Genomic DNA, 16858 nt, shown 5'->3' with positions numbered 1-16858 from the left:
CTCTCCCTATGTTAAAGGGTTTCTTAAAGCATACTGGGGACATTTGTAAGGAGCCTACCAGAGCCAGGGTGATAAACCCTAGGATAGAGAAGAAGTATAAGCCAGCACCTACTGACCCTACTTACATCAAGGGACAGCTCCCTCTAGACTCTCTTGTTGTTTCTAATGCCCGGAAGAGGGCTAATTCTCAAACAACGGGTGATGCTCCTCCCCCAGATAAAGAATCAAAGGTGTTTGAGGCATCAGGGAAAAGGGTGGCAGCTCAAGCGGGCAATATCTGGCGCATTTCCAATACACAAGCACTTCTAGCGATGTATGACAGGGCACACTATAACAGACTGGAGACCCTGTTACAGCACCTACCAGACGAATACAAAGAGGCAGCTGAGATGCTCATCCAAGAGGAGAATCTAATATCCAATACTTCTATTAAATGTGCACTGGACGCGGCTGACACCACGGCCAGAGCTGTCAACACTAGCGTCATGCTGAGACGACATGCCTGGCTTAGAATCTCGGGATTTAAGCCAGAGATACAGACCACCATTCTTATTCAAACAGTTAACCCTGATCGTCACTTCGGCCCAGAGGTGGACACCACCTTAGAAAAGATAAAGAAGGACACTGACACTGCTAAGTCCATGGGGGCCTTGCAGTCCCAGCAATTCAGGGGTGGTTCTTTTCGTCGCTCCAGCAATAGAGGTGTTTCCAGAGGCCAGAGCTCACAAACCACACAGTATTATAAGGGCAGCACACAATCCACCTACACCAAACAGAATCGTGGTGGATATCGTGGGAACAGCACCAAGGGCAGAGGCAGAGGAAACAACAACTCCAGATCCTCTGCCAACAACAACAAACAGTGACGCCTTGTCACTGCTCCCCGACCACGCAACACCGGTCGGGGGGAGACTTCAGCAGTTCCTGCCAGTCTGAAAATCCATCACCACAGACAGGTGGGTCACAAAACTGGTCCAATACGGTTATTGTCTGGAGTTAACATCCACTCCGCCAAACATACCCCCAAGACATCGTCCTATGTCTGCCGAGCATTTGCACTTATTGCAGCAGGAGGTACTCGTCATGCTGCCAAAAGGGGCAATCGAGCTCGTGCCTGTGGAAGAAAGAGGCACATGAGTTTACTCACTGTACTTCTTGATACCAAAAAAGGACGGGTCCCTCAGACCTATACTGGACCTCAGACCCCTCAATCAGTACATTCTATCGGAGCACTTTCATATGTTGACCCTGCAGCAGGTACTCCCGTTGCTCAGTCAAGGGGATTTCCTCGCAACTTTAGACCTAAAGGATGCATATTTTCACATTCCGCTGCACCCGTCACACAGAAAATACCTCCGGTTCACCATCCAAAACCAACATTACCAGTTCAAGGTTTTGCCTTTCGGAGTCACCACGGCACCCAGGGTGTTTACAAAGTGCCTGGCGACAGTGGCAGTGCACCTGAGGAGACAAAACATTCACGTCTACCCTTATCTGGACGACTGGCTCATTCAGGCAAAGTCAGCCCAGCAGTGTGCCGCCCACATGTCCCACACCATTCACCTCCTTCACGATCTGGGATTCTCACTGAATTACCCGAAGTCCCACCTGCAACCCGCCCACATACGGCAGTATCTGGGTGCGACGATAAACACTCTGGCAGCCACAGCACAGCCAAATTCAGTGAGGGTCAACAACATTCAATCGCTGATACAGAAGCTCAGACCTCAACGCTCGCTTCCAGCACGAGTGTTCATGCAGTTGATAGGCATGATGGCATCCTGCATCTCCATAGTCCCGCACGCGAGACTACATATGCGTCCGCTTCAGGAGTGCTTAGCACGTCAGTGGACTCAGGCTCACGGACAGTTAAAAGACCTAGTGTTGGTGAGCGGTCGGGCATACAACTCTCTGCATTGGTGGAACCCACAAAACCTTTGCAAGGGACAACCGTTCCAGGAGCCTGTGCCACAGATCATCCTGACGACGGATGCTTCTCTCCAGGGATGGGGAGCTCATGTACTCCATTACACTGTGCAGGGACTATGGACACCACAGCAACGGAGGATGCACATCAATGTTCTTGAACTGATGGCAATCTTCATGGCACTAAAGGCCTTCAAAGTACATCTGTGCAACAAGGTCATGTTGATCCGGACGGACAACATGACAGCCATGTACTACATTCAAAAGCAGGGAGGGACACACTCTCCACAGCTGTCTCATCTGGCTCAGAGCATGTGGAAGTGGGCCATTCAAAGGAACATCTTCCTCATGGCAGAACACCTCCCAGGCAAGGACAATCAGATGGCGGACCTGCTCAGCAGGTACAGACACCAAATGCACGAGTGGGAGATACATCCATCAGTACTCCACCCGTACTTCCAAAGGTGGGGTCATCCAGAGATAGACCTGTTCGCCACAAAGGAGAACGCAAAATGCCATAGCTTCGCCGCCAGGTTTCCACATCCACAGTCGCAAGGCAATGCGATATGGATGAACTGGTCAGGCAAATTTGCGTACGCTTTTCCCCCAGCACCTCTGATACCTCTGGTGGCATGCAAGCTCAGGCAGCACTCAATGACTCTCATCCTGGTTGCTCCAACGTGGGCTCGCCAACCATGGTACACCACGTTTCTGGAACTGCCCGTGGTACCGCATCAAAGGCTGCGCCTCACACCCAGGCTTTTGACGCAGAGCCATGGCGGCATTCAGTACCCAGATCCGCAACGAGCCAACCTGGTGATCTGGCTCCTCAGGTCTTAGAGTTTGGCTACCTCAACTTAACTCCTGACTGTATGGACATCATCCGGGAGGCAAGGAAGCCCACCACTAGAGCATGCTATGCGGTAAAGTGGAAGCGGTTTGTCATTTATTGCGCAGACCACAACATTAACCCGCTAGAGGCATCTATTCAGAACATCATTTGTTATCTTTTCCATTTGTACAAATGTAATCTAGCCTATGCTTCCATTCGCATACATTTATCTGCAATGGCTGCTTATCTCTAAAACAGGCAGCACCTCTCACTCTTCAGGGTGCCTGCCATTAAAGCCTTTCTGGAAGGACTCAAACGAGTCATTCCTCCGCGGACTCCACCAGCTCCGGAGTGGAACCTCAATGTGGTCCTCACCCGGCTGATGGGTCTCCCTTTTGAACCACTGCATTCCTGCGAGATTCAATTCTTGACATGGAAAGTGGCTTTCCTTATAGCGATTACGTCGCTGCGACGAGTTAGTGAACTCCAGGCACTAACTATCCAAGAGCCTTTTATTCAAATTGATTCTAACAGGGTGGTGCTTCGCACTAACCCTAAATTCCTTCCTAAGTTAGTGTCTCAGTTCCATATCAACCAGACTATAGAACTACCCGTGTTCTTCCAAAATCCAGAGTCACTGGCGGAGAGAATGCTCCACACACTTGATGTCAAAAGGGCCCTAATGTATTACATTGATAGGACTAAAGATTTTAGGAAGACTAAACAACTCTTTGTTGCCTTTGCTCCACAACACAAAGGTAAACCCATTTCCAAGGCTGGTATAGCCAGATGGATAGTTAAATGTATTCAGATCTGCTATTTGAAAGCCAAGCGCACTCTCACTATTCCACCACGGGCCCACTCCACTCGAAAGTTAGGGGCCTCCATGTCTTTCCTTGGAAATATCCCTTTGGAAGACATATGTAGAGCAGCCACAAGGTCTACCACACACACATTTACAAAACATTACTGTGTTGATGTGCACTCCAAATAGCAGACAGCTGTAGGGCAGGCTGTTCTAAAAACACTTTTCCATACTGCTGCAGCTGGCACAGGCGGCCGCCATTAATGGAGAGACTGCTATGTATTCTATGCACAAGATATGAATTCAGCAGCCCACATTCCTCAAACCGAATATACTACTTACCAGTATGCATCTGTTCTTGGCATGTAGGGCTGCTGACATTCATATCGCCCGCCCTCCTTCCCGGCGGCTGTAGCAGCTGCAGAATTCACACATACTTCTAGCATGGTCATCATTCACTTAGTTTCACTCCATCTTGGCCACAATGGCTAAAAACACCTGAGGATGGAGTCGATGCCCATGCGCACTGTAGTCCAGGGGAGGAGCCACCTATCTCGTAATACTTCGAAGACTCTTCCAGGACAACAATGTGCCATCATCCGGACCCAACACTAGGCGGCGATCTATGCACAAGATATGAATGTCAGCAGCCCTACATGCCAAGAACAGATGCATACTGGTAAGTAGCATATTCGATCTTCTGCAGTTTATATAGAAACTGAAGACCTGGCTCTATCCTAATGATGCTGCTAGGCCCTCTCTGGGTACGATCTTCACTGCAACTTATATGTGTGGTTAGAGCCAGGATGCCTTTGGAGTGATAGTGTGCTTTATAAGTATGCTTAACATTTAACAGCATATAGTATCCACACCCCTTATACATGAGAACAGACAGGGGACTCAATTATTGGGACTTAATAGATGCTACAGGGGAGAGCTAGTTTGTAGTGCAATAAAGATGTGTCTGGAGTAAAATCACACTGCCATTCTCATCATCACATGGAATGAAGTAGATATTAACCACTTTCACTCAGGCTGAGTCACCCAGGCGTTTTCGCAGAATTGGAATCTTCTCATGAACAGTACAGGAGGAGCGTAACCTCTCCATAGTGCCTGCAGAATGCCATGTCTAATGGAGCAAAAACATTGTGCAGTCCAGAAAAAACATACAAGGCAGGGTGGCACAGCATTTCCAAGCAGTTCAGAGGCATTTTGTCCCAGCATTAACTCTTCATAAGAATCCTATACAGAGTTGTATGTCTGTGCAGCTAGTTCATACTAGTTGATACAAGGGTTACATAAGAACCCCCACATACATACCACTACATTACTACTCCACCGCTCATGTATTGTCAACTCCTCTAGGTGTTTACAAACTTATATGCAGCTCCCTAACTGCCATTCTAACCGCTGCTAAGGTCTATGTCTCTCTCTCTCTCTTGGTTTCCACAGGACTGGTAGGCCTGGCACTTGCATACGCTCTCTCTCTCAATACTGTGTTGTCAGAACTCACCACCTACTTCACACGTACGGAGACCATGATGGTGAGCGTGGAGCGAGTTGAGGAGTACTCCACAGAGCTCCCCACGGAGACGGAAGAGGAGGCCTTGCAGGTAACATGCTGTTTGACCTGATGATGGTTGTGTGACTTGTGCAACTCTCTAACCCTATGTACCTATATATTATAGGTGATGCTGACATTTGGAAAGGACATGGCTACTTTTGGTGATACAATACATACTCTGGTGATGTAGCAAATAGAAGAACAAGGGCAGCTGAATCCTGATGATGGATGCAGCTGAGAGAGTAGAGGTCCTGGGAAACTATGAGTAGAACTTAAGACTGAATGCAGGAGGTAGAGGCCTGAGAAGAGGATAAAGTGAAGAGAGACCCACGGATACCTAAGGCAGGCCCTGAGTCTGAGAAGAGGAAGACTTTGCCTAGAATCACAGAGGGAGTCAAGGCAGTTTTTGAGATGAGGAAGCAAAGGCGGATACAAAGTAATACTTAGAGCAGGCCCTGAAACAACAACTAGGTTTAGATAGTGTCCTCAAATACCTGAGCAGGCCCTGAGAATAGGAGGCGTCCACATACACTGAACAGGTTCAGAAACAAATCAGAGAAGATTACGTGTTCATAGTATACTGATCAAGTTCATCCCTGAGATTGCTCCCTATGGGAGTGATTAGGACTGAATCAAAGATCAGTTTCATAAGAATACCTTGAGGAGACGCTCAGAAGAATAGACCTGAGGATAAGGTAATTAACTGCCACTTAAACATGAGGGTAGTTAAGGCAACATCCCTCTACCTTTGACTGTAGATGGCCTCATAGGAAGTATACAAAACAGTGATGGATGAAAGGCTTGAATTAATCTCTGCCACTGGTAATCAGTCAGGCCGCATCCCAATCCAATGTTATTTTGCACACTATGCCACCTCAGTTTAGACCCAGCTATATACAAATATACCCTGCTTCAATAGGAACAATCCAGCCCGAATTTGCCAAGCCAGGTCCTCCCTGTCAGTCTGGAGTTTGAGCGGATTGAGGTTGGTATTGATACAGAAGGTTTTGGCTTCTGCTCACAAGGGAAGATGCGATTAGCTTCCGCTCTCACCCTCTTCTGTAACTTGAAGGGGCTGCATGAAGGGAATCTGACATTTTTCTGACACCAGACTCTCACTGAGAGTTCTTTGGCACTGAGTGTGGTTGGCTGATTAATAATATGTTGTGTCCCCGAGTCTTTCCACACTACCCACCACGCCAGAGCAAGATCTTTCCACACCCATTCGGAGCTGCTTTTGATAATTTTATTTGTCGAGATAACGTTTGATGAGGTTTATGCCCGCACCTTTGTGTAATACTAGTAAGCTGCTTCTGAGTGCAATCACCCATTTACTTTTTTTAAAAATATATTTTTATCGATGTACGTTTCAGAAAAGAGAACAAAGCATATACAATGTTTGTACTTATTACAAAGAGCATCGCGCGGAGAGACCGATTCAAAAACAATATTTCGACAATGGTATGATTACAAATCATTTCTGTCCTACCCTTCACCGAGCCTTGTCTAAAGGTTAGAGCCATCTCATGGTGTTTGGCGTTGGGGGGAGGGAGTTGTTTCATCTCCTCTTTCTCTCTATTTTTCCAGCCACTGGTGGGGTTTATCTGTTTCCCCTCCCATGTCCAACCCATAGTATCTCAACCAGGGACCCCAAATCTTCTTGTACTTTTTCAGACATCCTCTTCCTTTATATGTCACCCGTTCCGCACCCATGTATAGGCCCCTACCTTTTCTCCACTCTGTCACTGTTGGCAGGGCTTTAAGTGGGATGAAAAAACTGGGGGGTCTCTCAAGGGGGCGTGGCCAATGTAATTAGGGCGTGGCTTAAAAACACATAAGCTAAAAGTTTGTGCTTAGCATAGTGTGCCGCCCGACTGGTATTTTGTTGTTTCTGACATTGCATCCAGATTTATGATACAACAAGTAACATCATACTTACAACAAGTCAGGACTATTGGCTTTGTCAATGGTTGTTAGTTGCATAGGATAAATAAGCAGCAACTGTGGCTTGTATATAATATTGAAAAACCTTCCAGATAAAGTCCTGGTGACACCACGACAATGTTGCTGCTCCTTAGTTCCGAAAAGAGAAGAGAAATCCAGAGAGAAAAGGACTCTCTTTAAAGGATTTCCCTTCCCATATAACGCTAGAAAAAACAGACCTCCTGTGCACGACAAAAAACAGAGCCCGATAGAGACCCATTTCGAGGCCTCCTCAAAAAAACTGCTGGTGCTCAGACCTGGGAGACCCGGCCCACTTAAAGCCTGGCTGTTGGGAGGGCAGAGGCTCTCAATGTTCGGGCAACATCTCTCTCGGCCACCATCAGCCCCAGATTGCACAATAGAGGATTGTGCCTGGGGAGGTCTACCTCTGAGGGAACACCCAACAGGACATATTTGGTATCCATGGGTATCTTTGTGTCTACTACCTTGGCATCTTCTATTATTTGGTTTCAATAGACTCTAATATGGTAGCATTCCCATTGTGTGTTTATGTATGTCCCTTTTTTTCTATTCTGCAGCAGAGGCATTCAGGTGATTTTGCCCTTCCTATTCTTTGCATGCGGGGCCCTTGTAAAATAGACCCTGTGTAGGTTTTTAAATGGTATTAGACTCAATTTGATGGCTACTTCTCTTGGGTGTACCAATGCCGCCTCCCAGTCTATGTCCTCTAATTCGCCCGTGGTGGCCTCCCATTGAATTTTAAGGGCTCTCAGATTATCTGGTATGTTGTTTATCGAGAATTTGTATGCCCATGAGATGGCTTTGCTTGGTATTTCTCCTTCAAGCAATCTCCCCTCAAGGGGTGTGAACTCTGGCATATTTGCAGTATCTTGCTGGTCCGCCTGCCAAGCGTGTTGAAGTGGTAAGTATTTGTATTGTTGGGTGTCTTGCAGCTTATACGCCCATTGGAGTGAGTTTAAGGAAATCAAGGCACCTCCCTCTGGTATGTCCCTGAATCTAGATATCCACACCAGATCCCAGGGTCTGAAACCCTTGATCTTACCTAATTCTAACAGATGTGTCCCTTCCCAGAGGGGTGTCCTCCTTTATACACTTCTTACTCCATTTCATATGACATTCTGCCCCATTCCAGGCCTCTATGGCCAAATGAGTTGCCAGCAGTAGTTGCCTCACTACAAACTGGAGTCTCTTAAGAGCGTAAGTTGGGTGTTCGCTGGTATGTCGCCCCATTTGTTGATTACCACTAGGTGTGCTGCCCAGTAGTAGGATCGTATGTCGGGGAGCGCTATACCTCCCTTGTACTGACTCACCTGGAGTACAAGTGTCTCTCTATCTATTGTTTTAAATATCTCCTCTGGGAGTTTGATGTCTTCCATAATTCTAGAAAACCTGCAGTATGTTGGGGAGTGTCACTTTGGGGTTGGTGACATAGAGGAGGATTTTCGCCCGCCTACAGTGATATCTGTCCATCTCAGAGCAGTCCTTAATCATCCCTAAAGCCTCTTATGTCTGGATGGTCTCAGATCAAGCAGGCTAACGGTTCCAATACTAGGGCGAATAGTAGTGGCGACAGTGGACATCCCTGCCTGGTACACTTGCACACTGGAAACTCTGCTGAGATTACTCCATTGACCTGTACCCTTGCCCTCGGGTTGGTGTATAGTAGGTCTATCCAGGCTAAGAAGGTGGGGCCAAACCACAATTTCGATAGTGCTTTCTCGTGAATAGCCAGTGTGCGGCATTGAATGACTTCTCTGCATCCAGGGATGAGACCAAGTGCGGCTCAGGTCTGCTTTGCACCGTATCTTGCCAATTGGCCAGCTGGTGAAGGTTAAGTCTTGTGGTCCTTTTTGGCATGAATCCAGACTGATCGCAGTGAATGAGAGAAGCTATTACTGACAACCATCGTGTGGCCAGTATGGTGGCAAAAATTTTAGTTTCCACGTTAATTAACGAAGTAGGCCATTAGACTCCGCACTCTAAGGCAGGCTTTCCCAGTGTGTTAATCACCACAACTGTGGCATTATGCAAATGTGGAGGAAAGGTCCCTTTTGCCTGTGCTACTAGGTACATCTTTGAGAGTTGTGAGCCGAGAAGGCTAGCGTTCGCTTTAAAAAACTCCACCGGGAACCCATTTGGACCCTGGGTTTTCAGTCATGTATTGAGAGAGTGGAGGTATTGATTGTGCTCAAATATGCACAAATTTTGGCATTATCTTCTAGTGATCTGGCCTTGTAGAAGTCTGCGTAGTAGCCCGCGAATGCCTCTGGTATTCTCTGGGGTGTTGGGTATGTAACATCATTTGGATGGTTGATACCCATCTCAATTCCCTCTCTTCACTGCCCAACCATGCCTGTACTGTCCCTGCTCTGTCCCTAGTCTCGCATAGGGGATGTTGAATTGGTAGATGCTGAGTTTTCGCTTCCTGGCGGGCTAGGGTTTGATATTCCCTTCGAGAGACAGCTATCTGACGTATTACATGCGGGTCATGATCCGGGCCCAACTGTCCCTCTAGCTCTAAGAGCTTGCACTCTAGCCCCTCAATTTCGCGGTCTCTTTCCTTTTCTTATGCTCTATAACACTTTAAGCCCTATGGCGAAGCATAGTTTTAAATCCCTCACATTGGATTACCGCAGAAGTCACTGAGCTGTTGTTCTTGCAGAAATATAGTTCAGATTCCACCTTTATTTCATGTGTTACTGCCCGGTCTCGCAGGTTCCATGCGTTTAGCCTCCACCACAATCGCTGTCCGTCTGCTGGGCCCCCTACCATCAACCACAATGGTGAGTGGTGTGACAGACTTCTCACTAGGTACTCGTTCTTTTCAATAGCTTCTATTTCCCCGGCTGGGTCGAGAAGGTAGTCTAGTCTGGAAAACACCTTCCATTCCATGTCAATATCGAGTATCTCCCCTCGCCTTGTATCTGTAAGATTTATCCCGGTGGTGGTGCTATGCGCTATGTGCGAGGTGTTGTACCCTGTTTGCTTTGCCCTTGTATCCATAGTCTCCTTGTCTCCCTCTTATTGAAATGTCCCCCACCCTTTTCTACATTTATACCTTAGGTCCCCAACTTTGCCCCTCCCATCCCACTCTCTCCCACGCCTGCGTCCCCAACTGTCAACATGACAACTACAGCGTAGGTTAAGCTTGAAAGCTCTGTGTCTCTCCCCCCTTGTAATTTCACCCCTTAAAAATGCCCCTCCCTCTCCAACAGAATATAAAAGGAAGAGTTCCTCACTAAGACTTAGACACCCACTATGTGCTACTTGTGAATGTCAGGGGCACTTAGTGACGTCTTACTGTCATTGGTCCTCGGACTGGCCCATGCTCCCTATCCTTCTTCACCTCTTTCTGGTGCCTGTTGTTGTGTGAGTTCATGTATGACCTTGTCTGTTTTTGGTTCCTCCCTGCTCACTATCTTCTGCAATAGCGGGTGGCCACTGTCTGTGTCGGATGAAGTTTCCTTTTCGGATGAGTCTGAAATGTTGCATGCTCAAACCTTCCGCCGTCCATCATCCTTTGTCCATGTAGACTGGTTTGCCTCACCCAAGCTGCACGTCCTTTGATAGGGGTTTGTCTCTCATGTTTTACTTGTCCGGCCTGGTCCCCAACAGATGTGAGAGGTCTCTTGAGGTTACCTACAGTAATAGGGCATTACAGATGCAACAGTTGTGCGGCATGCCCCCAGACACAAGATTCTAAATCTGTAGAGATACACAAAAAACAGCATAAACAATTGTGTTTCTCGAATTGTAACACGAAAAATGTCATATATTGTGTGACCTGCCCGTGTGAGAAAACATACATAGGGCAAACGACACAGGTTGCCAAAATGCGGATACTGCAGCACAAGTCACAGATAAGATGTAAGACTGTAGGGGCCCCTATGGTCCCACATTATATTGAAAAAGGCCATGGAGAGAACACATTTGAGTGGTCCATCCTGGCGGTGGTGAAGGCATCGAACAAAACAGTACTACAAAGCAAGTTGAACCATTTGGAGACGGGCCTGAGAGAAAGATATCATACGTTGAGTGTAGGACTAAATGACCGAGATGAGATTTGGGCCCTAATGTAATTTCAGAGGAATGGAGGACATGCATATACAGGACATAGGCGTCCCCTTGTACCCCTATTTACATAAGAGAGAGAAGAATACCTGTAGTAGTGAAGTTTCAAAAACATTTTTGTTTATCTATATATGTATATATTAAGATCCTTGTGTTTAGGTTTAGCCACCAGATAGAGTATAATGTTTTAATGTGTATATATATACATGTATGTTATGATTATGTCATGCATTGTTGAGATAGACTTCTTCCCCTTGTTGAGTGTGGAAGGAGCCGACATGCTGTGATGGGACTGTCCAAGAATCTGAGGTATGATTAGTTTTTTCATTTAGGGTATTTGGTACATATACAGTGAATTGAGGTTTTTGATGTATCACATGAGGGCTGCTCCATACATGGAAAGGGTTTTCTTCCCCTGTTTGTGGTTAGGTATTGAGTCACATTTATAGCAGGGTGTCTTATTTTAGTACATATGTCACATTTTTTCATTCTTTCATTTTATTTTGTAACATACACTCCATGACGGTGCGTAGAGTTATGGATTGACTTAGTTTTGAATAATTTCTTGCCGCCAAGCTTTTTTGCCTAGAGGACCGCATGGTTAGAGCTGGCAGTGCCGTCCATCTAGAAACTTCTTTAATGGTCACCAAATGGTCACCAAATGACTTTCGATAGGTTTCGAGTGTTGGTTACACGCATATCACAGTGACAGAACCCGGGTCGCTGTGATATTTACCAGCGCCAGTGAGATCATCACCTTTGGTTGATCTCAAGATGTAAGTGCCCTTGTTGGGCTGTGCATGTCCTCGCGCTTTGATGGGCTTGCATGGGTACACTACTGAGATGCCCCTAGGATAAGTAGTGTGTTCCTTTTCACTAGATAGTTCACTTTGAAGGCTTTTTGGTGCTGGGGCCTGTTTTGTTTATTTTTACTTCCCACTTAGACAGCAGCGTCCCTTTACTGTTGAAGGGGTTCTTTTAATTGGTTTATTTAGTTAGCACTGGTTGCACGTAGGTGTCCTTGGTGCATTGGGCAGTCACCACCCGCTGTCGGCATGCTCTGCCCTTAATTTGTGGATAGAAGTAATGGTTTGATATTGTTTTGTTTTCAGCATTGTAATAAACCCTGTTCTGAAGAGGCCAAAGAAGACCAGGCCGAAACGTGGTCGCGTTTACACTTCTGTGGAGGAGACATGGAATAATAGTGATCTATTTGGAACTGCATTGTGTTTCACTAGCGTCAGGCTAATCAGGGGAATAGCCATTTAGTGTTGCACCTTTAGATTACCTCCTAGTGGTTCTCCTAGAAGTATAGGGAGACACTTGTGCGAATAATCGTTGTAGGGTTATTGTCATTTGTTTTATTATTGGTTTCATGTGTGTTGAGTATTGTACTGTATAAACGCACTGTGATTTATGTCAATTGTTGCGCCTTGGATAGGCGTCATTGCCCTGTGTGTGTGACAGACTAATGTAGATACATTCGCTATGAATAATATTTATTGCTGAGAGGGTAATTAAATGTGCTCTACTCGAAAAAAGTGTTTAGTATTGTTTCCTTTGATATTTATTTTTGATTATATAAAAATACGGCCTGGTCCTCAGGTCCTTTATTCTCTCATTTGTCTGGATCGCTGACCTCGTGGTGTCGCTGCAGCAGGGTTTCCTGAGGAAGCATGGCTATCTCTCAAGGGGGGGCGCTTTTCTACTGAGGTCCAGTCCACCTATGGTGTCTGGAAAAATATTGATTGGCCCTGGTACAGGACTTTGAGTTTTGCCGGGAAGAGCAGAATGTATTGAATGTTGAGTTATCTCAATTTGGCTTGTTGAAGGTCCTCCTTTGCTTCTGGACTTCTCTTGAATAGTCAGGAAAAAACATTGTCTTGGTGTTGGCATGCCGGATCTCGCCAAGTCGTCTAATTTCCCAGAGCATCAGATACTCGTCTTGAAAGTTTAAGACTCATGATATTAGGGGCCGTGGAGTTGCTCCTGTCGGTGGTCTCACACCAGGCATTTGGTGTGCCCATTTGATTACAAAGCAGGAGGAGAATTGAGCTGCCGGGAAGGAAACCATGATCCATTCAGTGAGGAAGAGTCCTCCATTTGTTCCTTCTGAACTCTCCAGAAATCCAATGAAGCTGAAATTGTCCCATCGTGCCCGGTTTTCTGTGTCGTCTACTTTCCAGACTACCTCTTCAGGGTTGTTGTTAGGCTGGATACATCTTTACGTAGCATGCGAGACACATCCTCCACTTCAGATATATGGTGCTCTGTCTGTGTGACTCTTTCTTACACGTTATGAAGATCTTGTCTGAGGATTGTTACTTCAGAACGGACCGCCGCTATTCTCCCTTCCAAGACCTCTCTTGACGACTGTATTGCCTGCAGGATTGTGGCATTGTCCGGTGGGGGTGGAGTCTCCCCCTCAGCCCATGTCGTCTGGTCAATGGATTTGGTATAACAGTCCATCTTCCCTTGCCGGTTTAGGCTCCTTGTCTCTAGCCATCTCAAGGTGTGGGGTAGCCTCCTCTCCTGGAAGACGTGTCTTGGCTCTCACACACATCCATTTTTGGTCTTTATTCCGGATCACGTCTTACGTTTCCCAGTGGCCTCTCTGGTCTTGGTAAGTGGTGCATCTGTTTAAGGATCACTGGCCGGCGAGGGCCTAGGGCCCCCCGGGGCCACTCCTGAGGCGTGGCTCACCGGTCTCTCATCAGCCCCCCTGGGCCTTGCCCCATCACAGTCCCTCTGTTTCGGGTCTCCGTCTGTGCCCTTCACACTGGAGAACCTTCCTCTCTTTGGAAGTACTTTTCCTGTCCGGTGTTTCACCTCTGACCCCAAAGGGCTCAGGCCTCCTGACTACAGGCTCCTCTGAGCTAAGAGGGTTTGGGTGATGGGCTCTCTTTAGCGCTCATATCCTGCTGTGTAGCTGTCTGGTTCAGTCTTTCTGCATATTCCTCCACCTGGACTCCAATTTGGCCTTAGTATCGAAGGGGTTTGGGAGTGGGGCGGCTGTGGAGCGCTCAACCCTTCTTTTCCCAGGCCTCCCCTTTCCCCATTCATACCTTGTCGGCTCTTCAGGGATCCTCTGCCCCCCACCCACGAGTGTCCGGATGTAGTGGACTTCTGCCTCAGCTGTATATTCTCCTGTGCCAGTGGTATTAAGGCCTAGTCCACTAAGCCCCAGGGGCCTAGCTGGTCTCTTTCCTCGTGTCTGGATCACTTCTCCCGGTCGGGAGTTCCGAGCCTGCACCTGATTTATTTTCTTCTGAGGGGCCCGTTTTCCGGCTCTGGGTCTTTGCCGTCTGCTTTTCCACTTTCGTCGGGCAGCTAGCCAGTCGATCTGGGGGGAGGCCCGCCCACACCCTCAGTCACTAAACGGGCTGCGGTGTATACCCGGGAAATCACTGTAGGGTTCTGGATGGGGCCGGAAAAGAAGGTGTTGGTCTGCTTAGGCTGCTTTGACACCCCACAATCTCAGCATCCATCTCAGGTCGGGAGAGCTCCGATGTCGGGAGAGCTCCGATTTCCTACTGGGCTGGCGCCTGTAGTGTTTTGCCTGTGCCGTAACAGGCGTAACGCGAAGAGGTCATGTGACCCCAGGTTAATAAAAGGGGTCTTGCACGCACGTATGTCAGTTGGCTACGGCGGCGAGACTAGTACACACAGGCCCAGATGTAGGTAAAATAGATTTACCGAATTTTAATTACCGAATTCTACCGATTCGGTAATTAAAAATCGGTAAATCTTAGGGGTGGATATGTAGCAACATCCAGATGTTCCTTTTACCGAATCGGTAAATGTCTGTATTTACCGATTCGGTAAATACTGACCGGTAATGCCCCATTCATTCCTATGGGCTTTGAAGCCCATAGGAATGAATGGGGCATTACCGGTCGGTATTTACCGAATCGGTAAATACAGATTTTGACAAGGGTGCAGGGGGTGTCACTTTGACACCCTCTAGCACCCCCAAAAAAGATTCGGGGGCCATGTGGCAGGCATACCTGCCCTAAGGGCAGGTCTGCCTGTCATATGGCACAGGTGTGCATGCACACATGTGCATGCACACCGGAATCGGTATTTTACCATGAAGTTGGATTTCATGGTAAAATACCGATTCTGTAAGGCTTGTGGGACTCAGAAGAGTCCCACCTACATCTCATTGTTACCGAATCGGTAAAAATACCGATTCGGTATTTTACAGATTCGGTACATTTACCGATCGGTAAATTTACTGAATCTGTAAAATATGTGGCCCTACATACCATTTTGTGAATCTCGGTCGGTAACGGCCGAAAATACCGATTTTCGGCCGTTACCGACCGACCTACATCCGGCCCACAATCCCTGTCCGCGTGTTTATTTAATTCAAGACCACCCAGGGTGCAAATAAGTGTGCCCCATTTGTGGGCGTGCCCTCGCCTCGTGTCAACCTGCGGTGAGGCATCCGCGAGCTCTGCCATCGGCTCGTGGCGCTCGTGCCTCGGCGTGCGGCGCGCTGGGCCCTGTTTCAACAGAGACTACTTCGGAGTGCTCAGTGACCGGTGGATCCCCGGTGGAGGCCCTGCTGCGTCTGCGACGCCTGTGACGTGAAGCGGGCAACGACTCCCCGATACGCGGCCTCCCATCTGCCACACATCAGCCTGCAGGCCACGTGGTGCCCCGCCCGGGAGGCGCGCAAACTCCCACTGCTGGCCCCTGAGTACTGGGAGCCACCAAGAGCTCTGGATGCCCGTCCTCCGCTCTGAAGCCCCAGGGAGAGTGTCATTGTGTCCTGCTGGGGTCACAGGCCCATTGCAGCACGTGGAAGAGAAAATGTGATGTGAAAGGCCTTTATCACAAGCCTAAAGGCACACAGTAGGCGTGTGGAAGAGCCCACCACACAGGCAGCACCTACCCTGCCCCTCTCCCAGAAATACACAAGCTGCAGCCATCATTTGGCCAAGGGTCCACAAAAGGAAAAATCAAACAAGCATTGCTGCAAACAATAGAAAAGCAACAAGCATTGGCACAAACAAGGCAGTAACGGCACATCACAGGGGGCGGAGCGGACAACCTTTCTACAGATCTTGTAGGGAACGACCACCCCCAAGCCCGGAACAGGCAAGGCCCTAGTGAGGCGGGGGTCAGTTAGAGTCAGAGGAACGGCAAAGGACTTATCTGAAGCGGCAGACACACCGGTCCAGACGCCCAACATGTCCAGGATACCCCCAATAGAGCCTTTCATAGTGGAGGGATCACCCTCATCACTCGCACCCAAGTAGAAGGATTGGGTGGATCGCCTGCTCATTTTCTTCGAAACCACAAAAGTCCACAAGTCCCAGAAAAGGGCCATGCTACTCCATCTAGGGGGTGAGGACATCCATAACATCGCAAAGACTCTGGTGGAAGTCACACAGAAGAATCACCACACACTGATAAATGCCCTTAATGGACATTTCGAACCAATGGCCAACCAAGACTATGAAAGATTCATATTCCGGCAGGCGAGGCAATTACCTGAGAAGTTGCTGGACACATATCATGCCCCGCTCAAGAACCTGGTGTCCACGTGCGGGTTCGCCGACCCTACAGAGGAGATCTGGGGACAAGGCATTCAAGGCTGCGCGTCTGCCAAGCTCCGGGAGCAGATATTGGAGGAGTCTGGAAACCCCCTCGCCGACATACTAACCCTGGGGCACACCAAGGAACT

The 16858-nt window shown here is 48.0% G+C and overlaps 1 protein-coding gene across 2 annotated transcripts in view; it reads left to right on the top strand.

Annotated features, from left to right (window-relative positions):
- The window catches only part of LOC147706829 (ATP-binding cassette sub-family C member 10-like), a 1327484-nt gene that overhangs the window by 1159196 nt on the left and 151430 nt on the right, over nt 1–16858 (top strand). For both annotated transcript variants that reach the window (XM_086925963.1, XM_086925964.1), the window contains one exon: nt 5016–5176. In XM_086925963.1, the coding sequence (XP_086782089.1) occupies nt 5016–5176 (161 nt within the window). The remainder of the gene's footprint in view (nt 1–5015; nt 5177–16858) is intronic.

The sequence above is a fragment of the Lissotriton vulgaris genome, chromosome 6 (assembly GCF_964263255.1).
Source record: "Lissotriton vulgaris chromosome 6, aLisVul1.2, whole genome shotgun sequence".
Taxonomy (NCBI): domain Eukaryota; kingdom Metazoa; phylum Chordata; class Amphibia; order Caudata; family Salamandridae; genus Lissotriton; species Lissotriton vulgaris.
This window is presented reverse-complemented; position numbering and strand designations above follow the sequence as displayed.